The following is a 23611-nucleotide window of genomic DNA, read 5'->3' on the forward strand; positions in this document are numbered from 1 at the left end:
GAGCAGCTGGGGACCACCCATAAAGTACGACACACGATTTTCATAATTTTTAGATTATGAGAATCGTGTGTCGTTCCTAGTCACAGGTGGTCATGACTCATGACAGACCTCTAGGGAGTAGTGTGACGTCACGCAATTGAGAACCACCTCAATATTTAAAATTTCGCTACTATTTTTTTTTAATTTAAAATGTGATGTCACAAAACTTAGGACCCTCTATTGTCACACCATACTTCGTTGACCCCCTTCCCCCTTTAGACGTGACATACTTTATGGATGAATCCCTAGCCAAATATTGTTGCTATTAACCCGTTGCTAATCAGTCCCCACAGCCACATCAGTCCTGGTGGGTTTGAGCTTCTCGAGCAGCGGTATCGCCACTCCCATCAGCTCGTCCCACGCCGCCAGCCGCTGACAGGGCTCGCAGTCGCACTCCTCTAAATCCCCCTCCTCGAAGCCAAGGTCCTCGCCGGAGCACCTGGAGTAGGGTGTAGAAGTAAAAGAGATTAGGAAGCCCTGTCGGTCTGGCATGGTGGTAACGGGGCAGCAAATATACCTACAGAAAGAAACAGAACAAAACAAAGCGATATACTGGGAAGTATAAGCTTATTACCAATACAGTTAAATGTGAAAATAGCAGCGCATATAGAGATATTATATAATATATTTTATATCCTACTAATATTATAAAGGCGAAAGTTTGTTTGGATGTATAGATGTTTGTTACTCTTTCACGCAAAAACTACTGAACGGATTTTAATGAAACTTTACAATAATATAGCTTATACATCAGAATAACACATAGGCTACAATTTTAACCGACTTTCAAAATGGGGGATGTGTTATGTTCGTTTTTTATGTTCAACGATTATTCCGCTTTTCAAACGTTTGTTTGTTAACCGATTCTCAACATTTTTCCTTTGGTATGTAGGGTATCATCCCAATTTGATATTATATTCACAAAAGTAGTGATCTGATGAAGGATCCATAAGTAATCGAGGGAACTCCTCAAAATTTATGGGGAAACATGTGGTGACTTCGGTTTCGTGAGAAGTATTCTAAGCATATGCTACCAACAAGTAAGATTTAGCACCGAGGTATACCTGGACGTGTACCGTGGTTTGGAAGGTAGGTACTGAGAGAACTCCAGATTTTTTATAGATACAAGTTTGTAAAATAATAATTTTATTTTAATTGAATTTTTGGGAACGAAAAAAGATCGGAACGCTACCTTAAGTTTATCTCCACAGTTTGTCCATACTTTCGCATTTCAACTGGTGGCCGTGCTAGGGCTACAGGTGCGCGTCGTCTATGGCGGTTTCATACTAAGGTATATATCTCGATGGCTGTCGCGGCCTGGCCGCCGCGCGCCGCGGCTTGGCCGCTGCCTTGCTTGGAACTGCCAACCTCATTTCTTCATTTTTTCATTGAATTTTTCGTAAAACATGTCGCTAGTAATGATGCTTAACCGACTCCAAAAAAGGGTTAGGGTTTTTACAGTTCGTCGGTTAATCACGTCATTTAAAAGATCACTTTTTAAGATCACGTAGGTAAAGTAGTTCAGGGTCGGGTGACTGTCATTATAATTATCGTTTTATTTTTAAAATGTGATATAACACATTACGCGCGTGTAGCGGAAGGTCATGGACCATGATTTTGTGACATTAAAAAATTGAATATATTTGAAAAAGCTCGCACTGGTGCTGCACATGTCCATTTAATATCACTTTATAAGTGGCGGTAATTGCTTCAGGTGATCCACAATCCACATTAGCGTTTGCTCGCTTTGAAAAAATGCTAGCGAATACAATTATAACTAAACGTGAGTGGATGAACACGATAACGGTAAAAAAAATTGCCGTTTTTTGCATAAATGGAGTCTTTAGGGCCCGAAAAACAATTATGTATAAATGTATTAATTGATACTTGGTATAAAATAGATTACAATATTTCGCGGTCCGAGATTCGTCCTTTCCGCCTGTTGCTGACCGCTACCCTAAAGTATTATCAGTTGGTTTGTTACAGCCTGTATAAGAGTAGAAACTTTACCCTGTCCTCTCTCCGTCTTCGTCAGAACCGTCTTCTTCGATTACGTCGTTGTCGAGATGTTTGTATAGTTCCTTGGACTTGTCATTCTTGATGGCTTCTCTATCGTCGCTCACTATGAACTGGGCCTAAAGTAGATTATTTTATTTAATATTCTTTAAAATATTTTATTTATATAAATAGCTACCTAATGCATTTTTTTCTGACTAAAATATGTATATTAATATGTAGTTATATTTTAGTATTTTACTGTTTTGATCTAGGCAAAAATCCCGATAAACCAATTTTTTCGCATACAAAATTGCGGGCAACATCTAGTATGTATACCTTAATAGATATTACATTGAGTGTAGGTGTATATCTATACTAAATATTATAAAATACAAGTAATATTATAAAGTGGAAGAGTTTGTTTGTTTGTTTGAACGCGCTAATCTCAGAAACTACTGGCCCGATTTTAAAAACTCTTTAAGTGTTAGATAGCCCATTTATCGAGACAGGATATAGGCTATATTTTACCACGGACTAATAGGAGCGAAGAAATAGCGGAAAATATGTAAAAAAACGGGGAAAATTATTTGAAAGGGCTTATGTCACGAACTACGGGAGCAATTTTCTGTTATTTGGCACAGATAAGAAGTAGACCACGTGAAGGATCGTAGGCTATTTTTTGTGGACTAATTTATCTGTGAAAATCTAATTTACGAGGGCGAAGCCGCGTGGAACGTCTAGTTTGATTATGAATTGAATACTGAGTGACGATAAATTGATAGGAAATACTTACGTCACTCTTTATCAGTTGCGGGCTTCGGCGCCCCTCCTGTGCCGACAGCTCGCACGCCGTAAATATCGACTCGTCCTCTGTAATAAACAACTAAATAAACATCTTTTATCTACCTCATAACAGTAAACTAACGTTCAGGTTAGTAATCGTTCTTGTCTAATCGTTCTCAGGCGGTTGTAATGGGCGGATACAAGTCTGATTACATACAGGTTCCTTCAGGCGTGCCTCAAGGATCACATTTAGGACCACTCTTCTACAACGCGTACATTTATGACATTCATTTATATTTACTTTATACCCGTCATTTATCGTACGCTGACGATAAAAAAATATATTTAAGTATATCATCAATTAATGACTGTGAGAAACTACAAAACGATTTAAACAGAATATACAATTACTATCAACAAAATAAAATCTCCGTGAACATAAGTAAATGCCAATGCATATCTTTTAGTCGTAAGAAATCACCTATAATTTACAATTACATGTTTAATGGTGTTCCTATAAAACGAGTTAACATAGTAAAGGATCTAGGTGTTTTATTTGATTCTAAAATGAATATGGTTGAACATATTGACTCGATAGTAAGTAAATCCTACAAAAACTTAGGTTTTATTATAAGAACTTGCAAACCATTCAATCATATTCTTAGTTTAAAAGTACTTTATTACGCATATGTCAGGAGTATATTAGAGTATGCTTGTCAAGTGTGGCAACCCTATTATGCTGTCCACATCAGCAAAATCGAAAGAATCCAAAAGAAATTTGTAAAATATATAAATTTCAGAATTAAAAATAAAGTTACCAACTACAAAGACATCTGCCGGACTTATAACCTACTATCTCTTGAGGATAGACGTTCTCTAATGAATATGAGCCTACTCTTTGATATACTGCGAGGGCGTATAAACTGCCCAGAATTGCTTGCACAAATAACATTTAACACACCAATTTATCGCACGAGAAACACCCCTATGCTTAGTGTGCCTTCGCATCGTACATCTTATGGCCAAAATGCTGTACTTACAAGAGTTGCAAAAAGTTACAATAAATACTTTTCTGAAGTTGACATTTTTGTTGGAAATAAAAAATCTTTTATGAACAAAATAAAAAGCATTTTATCTGGTGAGAGCGCTCATTAATTTCATCTTAATTTATTTTGAGTATTATTTTATGACTTTGCATGTGATATACCTATTGCTGCTAGAAAGTTATATAAGTAATGATAATTAGTGTAAATGGAGTCAAAGTTATTTTTGGTTGTAATAGTTTCTATATTATTATCTTTATCATAATAAGTATGTATTGTAGTGTGACTAAACCATATCTTACCTCAACGCAACATTCCATGAAAGTAGTGAGGCAATCTAAGTTTTTTTTTCTTATCTACCCTCTCTTATATTATTTCTTTGTTTAAGTACATTGTATTACTTAAATTTATGTAATAGTAATTAGATGTTTTAAAATGATGTGTGTTTATACTTAGATATTCTAATTAAGTCGGTTTAAGCTTTAGTTTAGTATTTAAGCTGTATTTAAGTAGGTAACTTTAATTGACCTTTTAGTTAACTATACATTGTATATTTAAACAGTTAGTTTTAAGGTTGTAGTTATCTTAATAAAATAAAATAAAAATAAAATAAAAATAAAAATAAAAAATTAATAACACCCTTTGGAAATTTGTTTCTGACACTTTTTTTGCATGAAATGTAGAACTAAAAGTATAAACCTGACTTCAAATTTAGCTCTTCATTTTATAAAAATAATTTGTTTGTTTTATTTAAAATATAATAATTATTATTATTGTAAAAAAAATTGTAAATATGTACAGCTCTATAATAAAATAATAAGTTTCACAAACAAAAATTTGATCGAGATGACCCCGACGTGATTTGAACACGCAACCTTCTGATCTGGAGTCAGACGCGCTACCGTTGCGCCACGGAGTCCCATGCTCGACCACTCCAAATAATTCATTATTTTATTGAACTATAGGTACCTATATTTTGTGTTTTAATTTCTAATTTTAAATATTTTATAATATGTTATAGTTTTGCTTTCATTTTGTGCCAATAACGTAGTGTATTAAAAAGAACGAGGAAAACAATTTTGTTACTCATAGTAATAGGTATGAGTTAAGTCTATTTTGATGCCAGGGAATTGATGTAGAGTTTCAGTTATTTAACTATAATGACTTGGTTTAATTGAGAATATAGCCACAAGAAATAACTTTACAGGCTCTACGTGTAAAATATTACGAACGGAAGTAGAAGAATTGGGAAGAGTAGAGCGTGAAACACTTTGAACTTTTTTTATATACTTATCCCTTAGACATAATTTTTTCAGCCTTTGGAAAATACAAACTAACCAAGAAAAGCAGACAGCGCCGTCGCCGCTCGTTTCGCGTCATCATATTCGAGCGGGGCATGCGCGTGCGCGTTCCACAGTGCGCGTGCGAGCAGCGCCGCGGTTGCTGTATCGTGCACGCGCGCAGCAGCGTGCAAAGCGCGCGCTGCCACCGCCGCTGCCGCCGCGCACGCGTCTCGTCCGCCGCACCCGCATACGTTCACCAGTACACCAGCAGCGGCGCAACGCACGCTTGCGTCGTCTATTAATAGAGATTAGAGAGTAATGTAAAACAAAATATATAATAATATATAGTCAAGTTATAACCGGTAACATTAAAATAAGGAACTTTCTAGAGGATTTAATAATAATAATAGATAGGCAGTTTAAATAAAGATGATCGATGGCATAAGTCATAACACTCTCCAGAATACAGAAATAAATTACAAAAAACTAGTTTTTTTGTTCTATAATTATATTAAATAGTAGTTTACCGTGTTGCTGCAACGTAGCGATAGTATCGAGCGCGTCGTGCAATACGAGCAGCTGCGCGGCACGCGACGAGCGCGACAGGTTGCCGAGCACACGCGCCGCCTCGCCCGCCGCGCCCGCAACGCCGCTACACAGCCATCTGCACGACACTGCACGTATTGATATTATTTTAGTATAATAACTACAATGGGACTAGATCGACAGCGAGTACGATGGGGAAAGATGGGATATCTAATGGTAAACGTTAAAACATAATGAAGCTTTGTCATCTTGTTGATTAGTCGACAACACGATAAAGGTATTATGCCCCAAATAATATTTAATCAATACATACATTTAATTTAACCCTGTCGTTATATTTTCCCTCCATAAATTATATTAGGGCTAATAACCAGTTTGCCAACTTACCAATACAAAGCTCATCCAGAATATTTTCTATTGATAGTGTTGGTACGGCCTGGAGATAAAACGACACGTTGTTGAGCGCCGCCAACGACGCTAGAGCCAGTTCGTTGTTTCTTTCTTCTCGGACACGCTTGCTTTCCTCTGACGAGTCCTATTACGTCAAGAAACTTTGTTGTTAATACGAAATAAAAGTTTATCCATAAATTTTAGTTCAAGCAACTAGGAACAAATTCAATCGTAACCTCGCCTTAACTCAATCAATAAATTGCAATAGGTTAGTGCGATATCATTAGACTGCAACGGATATATCACATCAGGCCCCTCAGTGTGAATCAGCGGGGCGCGCCGACCGCTCCGAGATGTCTATTATTTTATTGCTGGGACTGTTCAACGCCGCGCACTGCAACATATACATAGACATCGCCCTGTCCAACGAGAACCAAAGCGCGAAGGTAAGCGTCAACGGCTGCGATAGAGATCTCATCACCAATGAGGAACAAAAATCCTTCTGCCTCACCCCCGATGACGTTACCAACGACTTGAACAGGATTGGCCTTCCACCGCCTAACCACATCTACGTGCAGAAAACTTCGCACTTCGGATACAGGGACATCTTTACCATTCTCAAGCCCCTGACTGCGACAATTACAAACTTTACCAAGAAACCAGTGGTGCTGTACAACAAGACGTTCATCAACCATGGCGAGACGCCAGAAAAATACAAAATGGGGATGCACGAGGAGCGGTTGGAGCGAATGATCGTACGCTGGAACACGGAGAAGGAGTTGTCTCTGGGACGGGAGATCATGATACATTTTGCCGATAGAAAAGTTTTTAGGTCCGCGTGGAATAAAAGGGAAACCAAGCTCTGGGATTCAAAAATGGCCAGCCGGTCCGATGTGGAGTTCAGTCTTGCGCCGGGAGAAAATGCAACGGTCATCACCACAGCGTTGAGGGCTCAATTACAATTGAAAATCGATTACGTGGCTATTTTGGACGGAGATCTATACTTCCTGCGAACGATATTCTTCATCCCGATAAAGCAAAAGGCTATGGACGTGAACCTATACTTTTACGTTATAGGCGTTTCGGGTTTAGTGAGTGGGTATCAAACTATCATTCTGGATTTCTACTTCGCCGGTCAGGTAAACGTCCAAGACGGAAATGGAAAAATGATTATGGACCCTGTTCCATTCCATTAAAATATTAATACTGAATATTTTTTTCCACAAAATTGTACTATTCAGATACATTAGAAAATAAAGATATTAATTTTGTTTATTTTGTCTCTTTGTGATGTATCTATGTCAAGCAATGCGAAGTCTCTAAATAAAATTATTCGACCGCTGTGCGATATTGTATTTTTTGTTTTTGCAGCATATTTTTATGAATATAGTTTTCTATATGAATTAGTTCAATATAACGCTAATTATTCCTATAAATAAAAGTTTTGTTACCTTAATTTTTGTAGAGTTTTCAACGAGATGTAAACAGGCAATCATGGCAGTAACAAGTCGTAGAGCGTATACAGTAGCCAGGCCCTCCCCCGCCTGCTCCGCCAGACACAGGTTCGCTAGCACTCGAATTGTCTACAAAACATAATACATTATTCGAAAAAAAAAGAAAAAAATTGTTTTAAACTATTAGCGATTGCCGATCGACTTAGAAGTTTAAAAGTTTTCTATGATTTCCTCTTAATTTGTACTGCGTTGTTATTGAAGCTAAATGTAGCTTTCTTTCAAGCGATTTTATTATTTATTTGTGCTCTAGCGAGATTTTAAACCAATGATAAAAATCAATAGGTATAGTTGACTATAGAAGGTAACAGTATTACTAATTTTACCTTTATAAGGACGTCTTCGTTTGATCCATCTGACCCACCCAGATCAGAATCTGTAAAATTGAATAAAAGTACCTATTTACACTTTAGAACGTTTTATGGTTAGTTCTAAATATTTACCGTTCGTTAAAAGAGCGTATTCCCTCTTAAAAGGCCGGCAACGCACCTGTAGCTCTTCTAATGTTGAGCGACACCTGCGACATGGGCGACGGTAGTCGCTTTCCATCAGGTTACCCGTTTCCTCATTTGCCCCCTTATTTTATACAAAAAATATACAAATATATATAGTAGATAGTAGTATTGTATTTGCGTGGATATGGCCGTACCAACTAGATGCAGATCCGGATCAGCCTCTGCATCGTCGACGTTGTGCGCGACGCGCTGCGTGTACGACTCCAGGATGGTCAGCAGCACGTCCACAGCGCCCTCCTCCTTGTAGATCTGGGTGGAAAATCATAAACGCTGATTGGGGTATAAGTATGTACCATTGAAGAAATTGATTCATAGGCAATTGACGGACCCATGTAATTTGGTTGCGTTATGTCAAACCCAACCGACAGCTCACAACTTTTCAAAAAACATTGACTTTCGTATAAAATACCAGTGACAACAGTAGTAGTAGACACTAACATGTAAGGCAGCGCGGCAATCAGCGGCGGCCATGTTGCCGAGCGTGTACGCCAGGCGCACGGCGAGCGGCGCGCGGGCCGCGCACGCTGACAGCGCGCCGAGTAACGCCCGCGCCGCACCCGCACGACCGCACAGCTCCAGGCAACACGACTCGTCCGCAGATAGCACGCTGTTGAGGAATGAAACAAAAGGTTAAAAACACATAACTTATGACAAAAATCGGTTTTTTGTAAGTAGTGTAACAAGTAGGTGTAGACTACAGTACAAATTCGGGGGTTTTTCAATACAGTAACAATAATTCCTGGCAATATAGGACTGAAAAATGTTTTTTTTTTTTACAGAAACTAATGAAATTCTACAAACGAAAATCTACTTGACAAGCGTGAGCAATATTATAGTTTGTGCGTTTTATGATGATATGCGTGAGTGTGACACATTATAATTGACAATAGTAGGGAAGTTACCTAACAAAAATTAATCGATAATTTAAAAATATCGAATCACTTCGTAAAGGAATTGCAATCGAAATTATCGATTTCGTACTGACATTTCAGTGGTGCCGGCGATTTAAGATGGCTGCCCTTTTTTAACGATTTGATTTCGATTCAACAGAGTCAATCTCCATTGATATAAGTTCCGATTCATGCATATGACATTTTTCAAATGTTTTCGTAACAACAATTTTATACTCCTATTTCACAGTTAATATTTATAATTTTTATTAATAAGTTAGCATTTAGCATCTTTTCATTTTTATTCATTTACAATTATAGGAAACATTTGTTTTTGTACATGGAATATAATTTATTACATTTTGTTTTTTTTGTTTTCTTGTAAAAAAACCCGTAGCAAGGAACATGAAAACTGTCACCCATATCATCTTAGAACGCACAAACTATAGTAGTTAGTACGTAAGCCTACGGAAACAACAAAATTTACAATTGATAAGGTTTTTAATGTTTGCAATTACAACAGTTATATTAGACTGCGATTAGTAGTTAATTCCTTGCATGTTTAGTAGACTGTGAGTTATACCTAAGACATCTAGCAACATTAGTAATGACGTCTCTATGCGTGTGCGCCTCTAGCGCGACGAGCAGCTCAGGCAGCGCGCCGCTGTTCGCGAACACGTGCGGCGTGACGCTCGCGAGCCCGCGCAGAGCGCCCGCTACTTGGTACAGGGCCTGCGCCTGGCCGTCACCGCATTGTCCTTGTGACATCTAAATGTGAGGTTCAAGTTATAAAACTAAATAGTATATAATTCAAGTTATAAAATTAAATAGTGGCTTCGTGGTTTTGAAAACTTTTTATGTGGAATTTTCGACACTTTCCACCTGCCAAGCCACCAGGGGTAGCTCAGATCAAACAGATGTCACAAGCTTAAAAGCCCTCATTGGTTACCTCACTGTTATTACAACGTGGGTTTTTAAGCTCGTGACAAGCCGACATTTTATTAATTAACAATATGTTAATACAATAACTTGTTGACGACTGACCGCGTCATTCAGTATCTTGAGGTGCAACACGGCGATGTGCAACGCGCCGACGCGGTGCGCCAGCTGACATAGGCGCGGCTCGAGCGCGAGGAACCGCAGCGCGCCCGCCGCGTACACGCAGCACTCGCTCTCTGACACCGGCTCCAGCCGCCCGCAGCCCTCCACCAGCAGCTCTATCAGGTTTTAGAGTTAATAGTTTGGGGTTACCGTACAGTTAGTGGTTGGCGAGCAGATTCGGCACTAGGCCAGCTCTGCAGGATTTATGTATAGGCAGTTTAGGCCATGGCCTATGGACGGCAGAGTCTTATGGTGTCCTAGGGGGGCGGCAGCGTCCTAGAATGGCGGCAGAGTTCGTACATAGGGGCAGCAAAGTTAAGGTACCTAGCCAATACTTAAAAAAATCGGTCCAAGGTCTAGGCGGGCACGCAGCGAGTACGTCCCGAATGTCCAACGTACCCACCGCTAATACGTCGCGGACGCACATGGCACAACGCGATAGCAGCGTCCTATTGTAAACCGGATCCTAAAACGTGATGAAAACGTTGCAAGGAATTAATTATTCTATTTTTCCACACATACCCACCCCATATGGGACCTGGACTTCCCTTGCAATTACTAGCTGGTTAAGCTTTGTATTTAAACTGTCATTTTCCAAAATAACTACTTCAGAATATGTCGAGCTTGTCAAGTGCTCACCTAGTAGATTACCGTCGAGGAAGAAGTGATCGTTTTTATCGTTTCTAGCTATCTTGAACACCAGCTTACATGCGGCAGCCAGATGTGGCCCTGTCACACGCATCTAAAATAAGAAGCAAGAAGTTAAAACGCACGATATGGCAAAATATTTTGTCCATAATAGTAAAATCGGTACATTGAAGCCGCAGGATTGCGGGCTTGTTTTAAAGACAACAACGTTTTCTCTTGGTGATTGCAGATTGCAGAAATGGATATTTAAACGAACATTTCATACAATCATGACAAGTCAAACTATTATGATTAGAAATATTGCCATCGTCTATACTATGGTCATCAAGATCCCCACTTTGGTGTTGTGACTATAGGAGGCAGAATCAGCATATTTTATTGCGTGTCAGGTAACACAGCTCTGAGAAAGCAATTGCTCGCTGTCCCAAAAACATCAAAACACTTCTTACCGTCAGCATCGAGCGAGCTATTGCCACCAGCACACGTTCATCATCACAGTCGATGTGCGTGTACAGCGCCCTCAACACCAAGTCGCGTAGACTGCTCGCTGGTGGAGTTTTATCCAGTAGCTTCTGTAGTATCTCCATGATGTGCAGTATGTGGTCCACGTCACGACTTTTCCTACTCAACTCTTCGGTTATTTCGAGGATGTTCATGCTGTAAAAACAAGAGAATTCAGAGATGAAATTAAATTCTAGAAATTGAAATATTTTCTCTATAGGAATTACAACTAATTTAACAACGGCGTATATAGTGCGTGTGACAAAGTGCGCCAACCCTAATTGGAAACCAATCAGCAATATGGAAAAATAGCTCTATGGCGCACTTGCCGATTAGGCACACTTTACCACACAGCACACTCACTATGGTAGTATTTTACAAATTTCGATTTTGGTGTAACATATTATGCAACCCTAGTGTATACTGTAGACTGTAGACTGTAGAGTGTAGAGGACAGAGGTCTCAATACTTTGTAGTTTGTCCCCCTTACTAATAAACGTTGTATAAGCTTTAAATAGTTATACAGTGTTTTGTTCCTGTCACACAAGTGACATTTTTAATTGAATTGAAGAAGACAAAACACTGTATACTTATAACTATTCAAAGCTTATACAGCTTTTATTAGTAAGGGGGTGTATGTTTAGTTTACGCAGTAGGTAGTTATTATAGTGATGTGTGGTTTAGTATGCAATATTTTTGGATGTTTTAATAATTTGATACTCACTTTTCGTAGTTTTCAATCTTCGCACTGGGAAGTTGTATATCCAGGCACTTGACTGCAACATGTCCGAAGGAAATGCCGCCTTCGTTGGACACCGACTTACTGTTTGTGAAAGGGTTTCTTTTACTGCCTTCATTAGGACTCAGAGCTAAAAGACAATAAGATGGAAATTGAGAAATTTAAAGGAACAAACACCCATTGGCAAGGATGGGTCGGCTCAACCAGATCAATAATTTAGTCAAAAAGGAAACCGGTATAAAATAGAATACAGGCGTAAAATATCTAAAACGCGCCCAAAAAGCTAAAACAAGCTTTTACAGATCATTAGATCGATATCGATTTAGCTTTCTCTATACTATAGGGATAGTTATATCCGAGTTTCATCTAGCTATGTTACTTTTAATAAACAAAAAAAACTTACATTTAGTGTATTTGTCATAATTCGTGTTGGTCGTTGTGATAGAGCTGTCCAGAGGTCGCGTCACAAGTATAGCATCACTCAGATCAGTGCCTACTGAAACCACTTAAGTATTAGTTATTATCCGATATGAACCCGGCACGGCCTGTCTCAATGGGCTCACTCCTAAAGAAGCAGTTTAGGCTAGTTAACATTTGTTTTATAATCTTAGGTATAGACTATAGTTTAAAGACTCTATCCAAATGACTCTTTAATATAAGTGGTGGAAGATTCTTTTCGACGGGGTAGTTTCAGAACCGGCTGGTACTAGGCATCACACAGTATTGATGGTACCTATTTTGAATAACAAGAAAAAAACAGTAGTCACCTCCATCCCCGCTGCCGCTGGCACCGCGGCGGTGTAGCGGCTTGCTGCGGCCGCTCAAATGCGGCAGCTTCATCGCACCGCCCCACTCGCTCACTTGTTCCGATACGGCACGGCACAGGCTCTTTAAAAAAATATCTGAAGTTAGCTTAGAGTGGACTTTAATTAAGGGTACCAAAACGAAATATAAAGAGAAAATTATTATCGCACATTAAAAAGTTGTTTAGGCATTGCACCAAAAAGGTGCAAAAACCGTTGTCTGCGATCCAAAGCTTGTTTTGCTTCTAGGTAGTTTTCATGCGTCAAGTTCAGCTAAAGCAGATAGTGCAAGAAAACTTACATAGGAAATTCAGATCAAATTCTCCAAACCTTTTGTTTAGGCCGGGTCCTATTACTGTCTCCAAAGATGTCATCAAGATCAGTCGCCGCCGCGTCGAATGTTTTACTTCTCCCATACTGCGCATCTTCGCTGTCTTCAGAGAGGCTTAGGTATTTCAAACTGAAAATGTAAAGTATTTGTGTCATACTTCTAATATAATATTGAAAACAAATTAATATTAAATTTAATTAAGCTTCCGTACAACAATCATAAAGAATAAGATCCTGCGACGGCCAGAACTTCATCAGTTTCGGACAGCTGAAAGTTTACCTTTGCTGTTTGCAGAGTTAAGCACGACCAGCAACTATGACGTTTCGGTCAGTTCAGTTCTTCATGTATTTTATGGAACCCTTCTTGCATAATATGGCTCCTTCGCACTGGACATTTATTTATGGAAACATCCACCATAGTAATATTAAAATGAGATAAACTTATATTAAAACGAGATACTTAATATACGTGTGTCTGTGTCATCAAGTTTGTCTGTCCGTCTATTATCTAATCACGCATTAAGTGAGAGACAAACAATATTTACTCGAAGGAGCTCGGTGGTCGTCCATCTCGTTTTCTGGAGCGATCAGCGAACAACACTCGCTGTGGGTCCCGCGGCGTGTACGGTCTTCTTGTGCGAAGTGCTGCGGGCCGCAACGCCCCAAGACCAGAACTAGCAGGACTCATTTCTGAAAACAATGTTCTAGATAACCTCACTTTAGCACAGATTTTAATATTTTTATCGTACCATACGACAAACCTTTTAGACTCTTAAGGGTTTCTCGTATGTATATAATATATTATGTATATAGACGATATATTAATCTTGGTCGTGATTTCTAAGTCTTACTCGTGAGTCGTGCTAGTACCAAAGTTATTGGGTAGATTAGAGCAGCCATGGTTATTTTGTTTATTCAATATGTAATAAATAGTTAGTGAACATTCTGATTAAGATCTCAAATTCTAAAATTGTTCTTAAATGCTTTGCATATTGCCGTATTACAAATTTTGCCTACCTTCATCGTCCATCCTCGCTTGCTTGCTTACAGCTATGGCAACCATTGTGTTAGGTAGTGTTGCCGTAACTAAAATATTCTCTAATGTGGATTACGTGGGCTAAGCGACTAAAATTGCGACTAAATAATAGGCGTCGATCATTGAGAACATAATATTCTGTCCCTCTACGCGGTCATATATTTCGTCTAACATCAGCCAACGTTAAGGCTGGAGTAGCTAGAACTTGTTGAAGTTTAGCCCATTCTATGTGAAGAAATTGTTTATATTATTTACTTAATTTTGCATGATATTTAAATCTTTCAGATTTTAGACGTATTTTAGGTTTTTATAAGTACTTTACTTTTTGTATTCAAAATACATGAAGCTATTAAAGCTGTTTATTTGCCGAGGTTGTTGTCACGACAAAAGTGATTTCAATAGCGTGACTCGTTCGCGTGACGGCGAAAATGTATACTGTAACGGGCCCAGTCGTGCCAAATCACACATAGTTACAAATAAAACTATTTTCGGATTTTTCAACATCATACCAATCATTCAGGGTTCTGACTTTCGACCTTTGAAATAAAGGAGAATAGTCTACATATTAAGTACAATAGCCTACTACTTTTTTTTAAACATTGCTATGAGGTATTTTGTCTGATATATTGGAAGTCCATTTGCCTAGGGCCTTCGCCCACTGCGACTTTTAGTAGCGATGCAGTCGCGCGACTATGAAGCGCACGACTGCATCACTGCTAACGCGCGGTCGCATTTGCAACGCAACGCCATACAAAACATACAGCTAGCGACTGCATCGCGACTGTATCGATGCAAATATGCGACAGTATCGCGACTGCATCGCTACAAAAAGTCGCAATGGGCGCACGGCCTACATATGGTTTATAGACTTATAGTTAACTACTATTTAAGTATAAGCAACGATGACATCCTAGTTGCAACTTAAATGTTCTTTTCTAGAACTCACCACCTCCAATAGCGGCGCGAGCTTCACTTATAATTTCCGCGGAAGTCTTCCGTTTGGACGGCGCGTAGAACGGTACCGCGGCACCTCTCTTCACGTTTCTCTCATCCATCTCTTACTCTGCAAATATTCACTTACATTGTAAAAGTCCATGGTAGTTCTTAGCACTCAAAATAAGTGCCATTAAAAAGGAGATGAAACGAGGCGCAACGCGTTGCAGCAACATTTTTTTTTATGAAATATAGGGGCAAACGAGCAAACGGGTCACCTGATGGAAAGCAACTTCCGTCGCCCATGGACACTCGCAGCATCAGCTGCAGGTGCGTTGCCGGCCTTAAAGAGGGAATAGGGGGAGGTTAGGGAAGGGAAGGGAAGGGAATAGGGGAGGGTAGGGAAGGGAATAGGGTAGGGGATTGGGCCTCCGGTAAACTCACTCACTCGGCGAAACACAGCGCAAGCGCTGTTTCACGCCGGTTTTCTGTGAGAACGTGGTATTTCTCCGGTCGAGCCGGCCCATTCGTGCCGAAGCATGGCTCTCCTACGTATAAAACATTGAAATGTCAAAGACAAAGCTAAATAATATAGCAAAAAGTATTCTAGCTCTTGCATTAATTAGGCAGGTACTGTAATATCTATAGCGTATAGACATTAGAAAATAAGTCTACATTCATATACTTACTCGTATCAAACTTTTATTTATGTGCCGTACTTGTTCTACTTTCATTTGGTTAGTAAATTAGAACATAGTTTACCTAGAACACCATTTGTCTATTGTTATGTTGACCTACTGAGTCTACCCAATCGATTTTTACATTGTGTTGTTTCCCAGAAAGAGATAAATAAATTGCTTAAGTGTTCAAAGTAGTTCTATAATATTATATTCATAATTAACCACGATAATGAACACATGAGTGGAGTAACAATTTGAAAACTGACATTATTTTTTTGCATAAACGGAGGCTTTTCCTTTTTTTGATTTCAAATTATTTTATCGGTCCGCCGGGAAAATAATTTGAAATCAAAAAAATGTGGATTCTATGTACAGGATGTAACAAAACTAAGTGATATTAATACTTTAGGATTTGTATGTGTTCCTTGTAGAGAGTTTACTGTGAAAGTAGCAGCGCTGAAAGACCAAATAATTTTTTGTAATTTGTATAGGCAAGCGCCACAGCTTACGAGTTTTCTCATACAAAAGGGAATGCTCTTTTAGCGCTGCTACTTTTACAGTGAACTCTATAGAGTTTACTGTAAAAGTGTAGTATATAGATTATAGCTAGTTACATGATGAACTTAAAGGTAACTTACAGGGTTTTTTCAAATCCATACTAATATTACAAATGCGAAAGTGTGTATGTCTGTTTGTCTGTTTGTGTCACGCCCAAACCGCTGAACCGATTTTGCTGAAATTTGGTATGTAGATACTTAGAGTCCCGGGAAAGGGCAAAGGATACTTTTTATCCCGGAAAAATGTACATTTTCCACGCGATAAACGAATTTTGGCGCAACGGAGTTGTGGGCGTTGTGTGGTTAAAAACTAAAAAGGAAAAAATGAGTAATTATTGCTCTTATGTAATTGAAACATATTAATTACAGCTACTTCATCCACTCATGCCTTCGATTGTGTTGCTAAAAATATTTAAAACTAGATGCTAACCGTAATAATTTCGCTGCGGGGAAATTCCGGGGACTTTAAGTACTTTTTAATCAAAAACCGTTTAGTAATTTTCGCATGACAGAGTTACGTTCATTTATACTTATCACCATAACGTCCTATAAAATTCACAAAATCTCATGTATATGAATTATGATGCATCAAATAAAATCAGATTTTTCTTTCAATTACAATTATTTAATACAAAATCAAAATATTTACCTAAATTAAAATAGCATTCTTGTTTGCAAATTAATTTTATTGGCTACTAGCTGTCCAGGCAAACGTTGTTTTGCCATATAAAGTATTTCGCCCATTTCATCAAAATAGATTGAATAGTTTAGGCGAAAATCATAAAAGTTTACTTTCTGGGAACCGCACATTTTCGGGGACAAAAAGTATCCCTTATCCTTTCCCGAGACTCAAAGTATCTCCATACCAAAGAATCATGGCCAAATTTGTATAGGAGCTAGACTCGACTTTTATTTTTGATGTTCCAAAATAAACTATAGTTAGATTTGGTTGTTCTTATGCTCTAAACATAATTCCGTTTGAGAATTATGTCCAAAATAGCCACGATTTTTTATAATAATTAATAACGTTTACAATTATTTTGAGGTTAGACTTAAGAACTACCTTTTTCCCGACTGTGGTGTGGCCTACAAGTGTATATTCGGCGATCTCGTTACTAATTATTTCAATTTTTCCTAGAGTATTACCCAAATAATAGAACGAATGCGAATGATCGCCGGCTGTCAGAACATAACGAAACTAAAATATATTGTACTTTTTTTGTGGCTATATATAGACAGTAGACACATTTCTAATGATTTTCGATGCCTTAAAATATTAGAGAATTTTTGATACTAATGGCATATACGCCACCGCCCACCTAGTACGATTTGGCCATTGTTCTTTCATCAAAATAGATCAAAGATAATTTTCCGATTAAGGGATCCATTTGTGAATAAATATTAAGCTTTAAAGTGGAAAAAATCGTTAGAGTCTATATGTCCCCCCCTTTCTACCAGCTAAACGGTTGCTTCTGGAAATGTGAAAAAATTTACGGGAGTAGGAAATATGCTGAATTTAAATGGAAAACTATCACGGCTAAGAAGACTTCAAAAATATTATGTAAGTAAATAGTCGATCAACAAAAAAATGTATTCGGCGAAGTATAACGGAACTTTTCGTTCAAATTCCTTTGAAAGTTACAACTGCGATGATTTTATTAGAAGTGTAAAACACGTTATAAATATACATTCATTGACCATACCAAAAATTTCTAAAACTAGTGTCTAGCGGTACTACGGAACCCTGTATTGGGCGTGGCCCGACACGCACTTGGCCGGTTTTTTATTTATATAGATAAGGAGATGAGAATAATTTAAAAAAATACTTTGTGGTACCAATTACGAAAACATTATGGGAAACTTTCATAATATAAAGAAATGCACCTAAAACTAAAACTTTGGTTTTAAGACGTAAAATTTCAAAAGCACTTACCTATCTTCAGATCCTCATTATTCAAAGAAATATATCGTTTTATAATATTATACTTCTTTAACCGACTTATTTAATAATAATAATATTATTAATACGATAACGTAACAATAATAATTATTATGTTACGCGTGCCTACGTCTAGGGTGGATGGTTCGTGGCAAGGACGGCGGATGACTGCCGTAAGTCGTAGTGCGTCGCTCAAGTCGTAGCGTTGCTACAACAAAACACAACGCTACGAAACTAGGACTACCGCTACGGCCTACGGGCTACGGGCTACGGCGCTACGTACGATCTACGTTGGGACTTGGGAGTTGGGAGATTCTCACACTTCGAATATCGCTTCGATTGTAGGATGTTGTGACTAGTTTTGCGGGCGTCATCTAGTAACAAATACCAATAAGGATAATCAGGGCAAGCGAAGCGAGCCCTAGTAGGTATATCCCACAACCTCAACATTTTGTGGTACACTTTACCGAAAAGTGTTATCATCAGTCAGTCAAGTTTTTTTATACGTAGATGTGTCATCATCAGTCAGTCAACGACGCGAGCACTCACAAAGCTCGGCTTTTAGCTAGTTATAGCCAGTGGCAGATAAGGATTATTAGTATTAATCAGGGCGAGCGAAGCGAGCTCTAGTATATCCTACAACCTGAGCACTTTTGTTATTTTTGCCTTTACGGAAAAACTACCACGCCTATTGATTTGTGATTTAACAAAGTAATTTCTATTTATATTTAGACTAGATGTCCCGCGCGGCTTCGCCCGCATAAATTAGGAATTTTATGGAAACCGTACATTTTCCCATAAAAAATAGCTCTTATGTCCCTACTTCCTTCACTTGGTCTCCTCTCTATCTGTACCAAATATTGCCATAAAAATTGCTCCAGTAGTTCGTAATTTCTAATATTTCCCCCATTTTTCCCACATTTTCCTAAATTTCTTCGGTCGTATTAGTCTTAGCCTATAGTCTTACTCGATAAATTAGCTATCTAACACTGAAATAAGTTTTAAATCGGACCTGTAGTTCCTGAGATTAACGCGTTCAAGCAAACATACTCTTCAGGTTTATAATATTAGGTAGGTATAGATTTTTAAAAATTATCGCTTGACAAACTCGAGTCTCGATCTAAAAGACTATGAAAAGTACCAATAACATGGTATATTATGGTAGTGATGATGATGATGATATTCATGATGTAATTTGCATAGTAGCATATGCTTTCCGTTCTTAAAACAACGCCGAAACTCCCAAACTTGTATCTATAAAAGATCAGGAGTTCTCTCAGCACATTCCGAACCACGGTATACCAGGTATACCTCGGTGCAAAATCTTACTTGTTGGTAGCATATGCTTAGAATACTTCTCACGAAACCGAAGTCACCACATGTTTCCCCATAAATGTTGAGGAGTTCCCTCGATTACTTATGGATCATTCATCGGATCATCACTTTTGTGAATATAATACCAAATTGGGATGATAACCTATATACGGTACCAAAAGAAAAATTTTGGAAATCGGTTAACAAACGGCGGAGTAATCGTTGAACATATTAAGAAAACGAACATAACACCTCCCCCATTTTGAAAGTCGGTTAAAATTGTAGCATATGTGTTATTCTGATGTATAATGGCGGCTCTCGACATAGGCGAACGCGTTGGCCAACGCGTCTGCAGACGCGTTGGCCCAATGTGTAGAACGGGCGTTCGCGCGTTGGCCGTAGGTATTTAGACGTTGGCCGACGCGTCTGCGAGCTTGCCGCGCGGGTCGGAAATGTCGGCAAAGATCAAAGGACATTTGTCGCAAGCTTCGTGCTTCATCCACACATAGGCCGCGCGATCAGTTCGCCCGGAGTTATAGTTATGATAATTATAATAATATGTAATAATTTTTATATGTAATAATTTAATAAATAATAAGTAGGTAATAAAATAATTACTTATATTATTTTAATATTATAAAATTTATAAAATATTATGTAAAAGTGAGTTTATTTCTTTGTTTGTTACGTTTTCTCGCCTTTTATTTATTTATTTCGAGAATACCCTTTAAAAACTTTTTCTTGTCCACATTTACAAAGTAATTATATGCTGTGAATAAATATACAGCTACAGCTGTTAGCGACTCAACATCCATTTTGAATCCGTCCGCACATTGGCGCGATCCAAAGCATACTGAGCGATCTTCCTATGTGTGGATTACTCACAAACGCCGTTGCAAGCGCACTGCCAACGCGTTGGCCAACGCGTTCGCCTATATGGGGAGGCGGCCTAAGCTATATTATTGTAAAATTCCATACATCTATATTCTATACATCCATACATCCATACATCTATACATCCAAACAAACTTTCGCCTATATAATATTAGTAGGAATGTGTTATCATCGGTCAGTCAAGGTTTGGTTAGTATTAAAATATATTAAATAAAAAATCGGCCAAGTGCGAGTCGGACTTACGCACGAAGGGTTCCGTACCATAATAGAGTAAAATTATGCAAAAAATTGTGTCTTTGTATGAGAGCCCCCCTTAATTATTTATTTTATTTTAATATCATTATTAAATATTAAAGTATACATATAAGTTAGGACTTTCAGAAAAATTCAAGTACCTACTTGTTGCCATTATTGATATACAGCAAAAAAGGCCAAAATAATCACGTTTGTTGTATGGGAGCCCCCTTAAATATTTATTTTATTTTAAGTATTTTTTGCTATAGCGGCAACAGATAATAATAATAATATAATATCTATGGACGCTTCACACCACGTCAGTCTGGCTCCGTGGTAAGTACCTGATGGACTTGTGTTACAGGTACCAGACAACGGAAATATATTTAATACTTTTATACTATACATATATTTAAGATTTTTATTATATGATACACATATTTAATACACATCCATGACCCAGGAACTTTGGAAACTTTTTTTGTTCCGTTGGCGGGATTCGAATCCGCAACCCCCGGCTTGAGCTTCCAACGCGCTCACCACTGAGCCACAGAGGTCTTCAAAAGATATACATAATCTGTGAAAATTTCAAAAGTTTAGCTATAGCGGTTCTTGAGATACAGCCTGGAGACAGACAGACTGACGGACAGACAGACGGACAGACATCGGAGACTTAGTAATAGGGTCCCGTTTTTACCCTTTGGGTACGGAACCCTAAAAACTGCCTTAAAGATTATTACCACGCAGAAAAACTACGCGAGCCCTCACAAAGCTCGGCTTTTAGCTATAGTGTACAGTTTTAATAAGACGTGTGTAAAAGTATGACAGTTTTACAAGTTAGTTTAAAAATGTACTGTTATATAATTATAATATCTAAATATACCTAAAAAAATTAAAACTTGACCATTATGAATGTGCAATTGTATATTATGCTTTCTATAGTACGATAAATTGGAATTTCAAATTTGCAAGTGTCGAACTATAAACAGAGCTTTGTTTATTTACATTTAGATTAGAAATAATAAAACAGAGTATATTATAACTTTTAAGACTTTTAAGATATTGAACAAAGTTTCTGATTAGAGAATTTTCTTTTTAGTTTTATTTAAAAAAGTCGTCTTGCCATTGCCACTATACATGTGTTTTTCCGTTATCATAAGTACTAATATCGAAATATCGCGGTGTGTGATAAGAATCGATTTTCACAGGTATTTGTCGCCTTGGAGACAAAAGCCAAACACTACAACTTAATGTACTGTAACGTGCTAGGGTTCGAGGATTTGGAGAGAAAAGACCTGGTGACTCTCTAGACTAGACTTAGTGAATAAAGTCTTCAGACTTTATTCACTAAGTCTAGGTCACACAAGCACACACTAGGTCACAACACTTAGCACTAAGTCCAAACACTAATCACTAGGTCCAATCACTAAGCACTATCACTGTCCTAGGTCGTAGCCAAGTCGCAGGTTTCACTGGTTCACTCACTATTTGTCACTCCGAAATCGCCTCGAAGATCGCTCAGATCGAACTGAATTGCCGCGCCGTCTACCTGCGGCTTTTTATATGGCGAGACGAATTCCAGAAAGTTCCCGATACACGTAAACAAGTGTCGGAACTTTCTAGGAGACTCGAGCATGTACCACAATAAACATAAACAACTAAACACGTAAACAAAATAAACCGGTAAACACGTAAACAAGACACTTCTAGAAAGTTCGAGCACAGTCTATTCGAGTATGTACTAGCGCACCTAACGCCATCTAGTATTGAGTAGGGGATTTATGTTGCCTGTGTTCCGGTAAGTTTTGCTGGTTTGTCGCTAGATGGCACTACGTGTCCGTATACCATGTACCGTAACAGTACCTATCTATATACTTAGTACTTCTTGAACCTCAAGTACCATACTATACCTGAGTGGATTTCAACAACTTGCATTTTTTATAGTTATAATTTTGGTGGAAAGTTTTGTTTCCACCAAAATTGGGGATTAGGTGTTTACGGGAAACTGGTACGACAACCACCACCTAGACGAGTTAGCTTGTGACAGAATGAAGTGAATGGCGTATTTTTATGCTTCAAGAATCAATGGTATTTTGTAAAAATAATGTTCCTCTTACCCACCAAAATTTACCCACCAAAATTGGAATTTGCGAGAAAAATAATCTTTAAAAAAATACGTGCACTAAAGTTATAGCACATTTACTTAACTGTAAACAAACCAAAACTCTACCGATATTCAAAATAACAACATGATATTTATAATTGCCACAAGTAGGATAATAATATAAGTACACCAAAATTACATAAAATCGGGGGTTTTGTGAAAAATCGGTTTTCTTTCATTTCTGACTGGAAACTGTTACGACCCAGGCCCCAGCCCACAGCTACCTCCTAAACGGATTAGCGTGTGGCTGAATGAAGTACGTAAATGGCGTATTTTTTATGCTTATGGGATCAATGGTACCTATTTTGTAGAAACAACGTTTCGTAAATCCCTACAAAATTTAAAAATTCTCCGCGACATACCTAAATTAATGTGTCATAAAAACTCAACTACAGAAGTTAGTACAATAAAATTCATATATTATGAAGAGTCAACTATATAAAACGACTACTTACATAAAAATAAAAATCTAATCCAGTATCAAGTTTTCTGTTAATCGGTCTAGATATTGAGTAAAATAGTTCGGCGACAAGCCACCAAAATTGGAAATCGCCTATTTATGTTTATTATCTTGGAAAATAATAATTATTTAAAAAAAATAAGTATAAGCCCAAATTATAAGCGTTATGTTTTACTTTTAAAATCAAAAATGAAAAAGATATCTTGAAAAAATAAGATAGTTTTCAGCCTTGCCGCGCAAAAAAGTGGTTTGGGGAATCCAGTCACCTACTTTATATTAT

At 37.9% G+C, this 23611-nt stretch overlaps 1 protein-coding gene and 1 non-coding gene across 3 annotated transcripts; both read right to left on the reverse strand.

The window, feature by feature from the left end:
* Nucleotides 1–15213, reverse strand: LOC121728011 (armadillo repeat-containing protein 2). Of its 2 annotated transcripts, none has more exons than XM_042116103.1 (20): nt 15103–15213; nt 13666–13810; nt 13121–13250; nt 12755–12875; nt 12391–12480; nt 11973–12117; nt 11197–11404; nt 10739–10841; nt 10043–10215; nt 9582–9766; nt 8547–8715; nt 8243–8357; nt 7920–7969; nt 7534–7665; nt 6080–6227; nt 5674–5820; nt 5202–5441; nt 2831–2907; nt 2050–2174; nt 1–478 (listed from the first exon to the last, which is right to left on the reverse strand). In XM_042116103.1, exons 1-20 carry the CDS (start codon nt 15209–15211, stop codon nt 316–318), a joined length of 2775 nt encoding a protein of 924 aa, XP_041972037.1. In that variant the 5' UTR covers nt 15212–15213; the 3' UTR covers nt 1–315. The 2 variants fall into 2 exon arrangements, with proteins under 2 accessions (XP_041972037.1, XP_041972036.1); XM_042116102.1 differs by having other exon boundaries at nt 12391–12483.
* On the reverse strand, nt 4711–4782 carry Trnaw-cca. Its single transcript has one exon. It is a non-coding gene; the product is annotated as a tRNA-Trp (tRNA).
* Nucleotides 15214–23611: the final 8398 nt, after the last annotated feature.

The sequence above is a fragment of the Aricia agestis genome, chromosome 6 (genome assembly GCF_905147365.1).
Source record: "Aricia agestis chromosome 6, ilAriAges1.1, whole genome shotgun sequence".
Lineage (NCBI taxonomy): Eukaryota > Metazoa > Arthropoda > Insecta > Lepidoptera > Lycaenidae > Aricia > Aricia agestis.

Bases quoted from the DNA above. Each gene is read 5' to 3' on its own strand.
- LOC121728011 (XM_042116102.1), bottom strand. From the start codon at position 15,211: ATGGATGAGAGAAACGTGAAGAGAGGTGCCGCGGTACCGTTCTACGCG. The intron at 12,876-13,120 runs GTTTGGAGAATT...ATTTTTTTAAAG, and splicing joins GGACCCGGCCTAAACAAAAG to AGCCTGTGCCGTGCCGTATC. The intron at 10,216-10,738 runs GTGAGCACTTGA...AAAACCTGATAG, and splicing joins CCTCGACGGTAATCTACTAG to AGCTGCTGGTGGAGGGCTGC.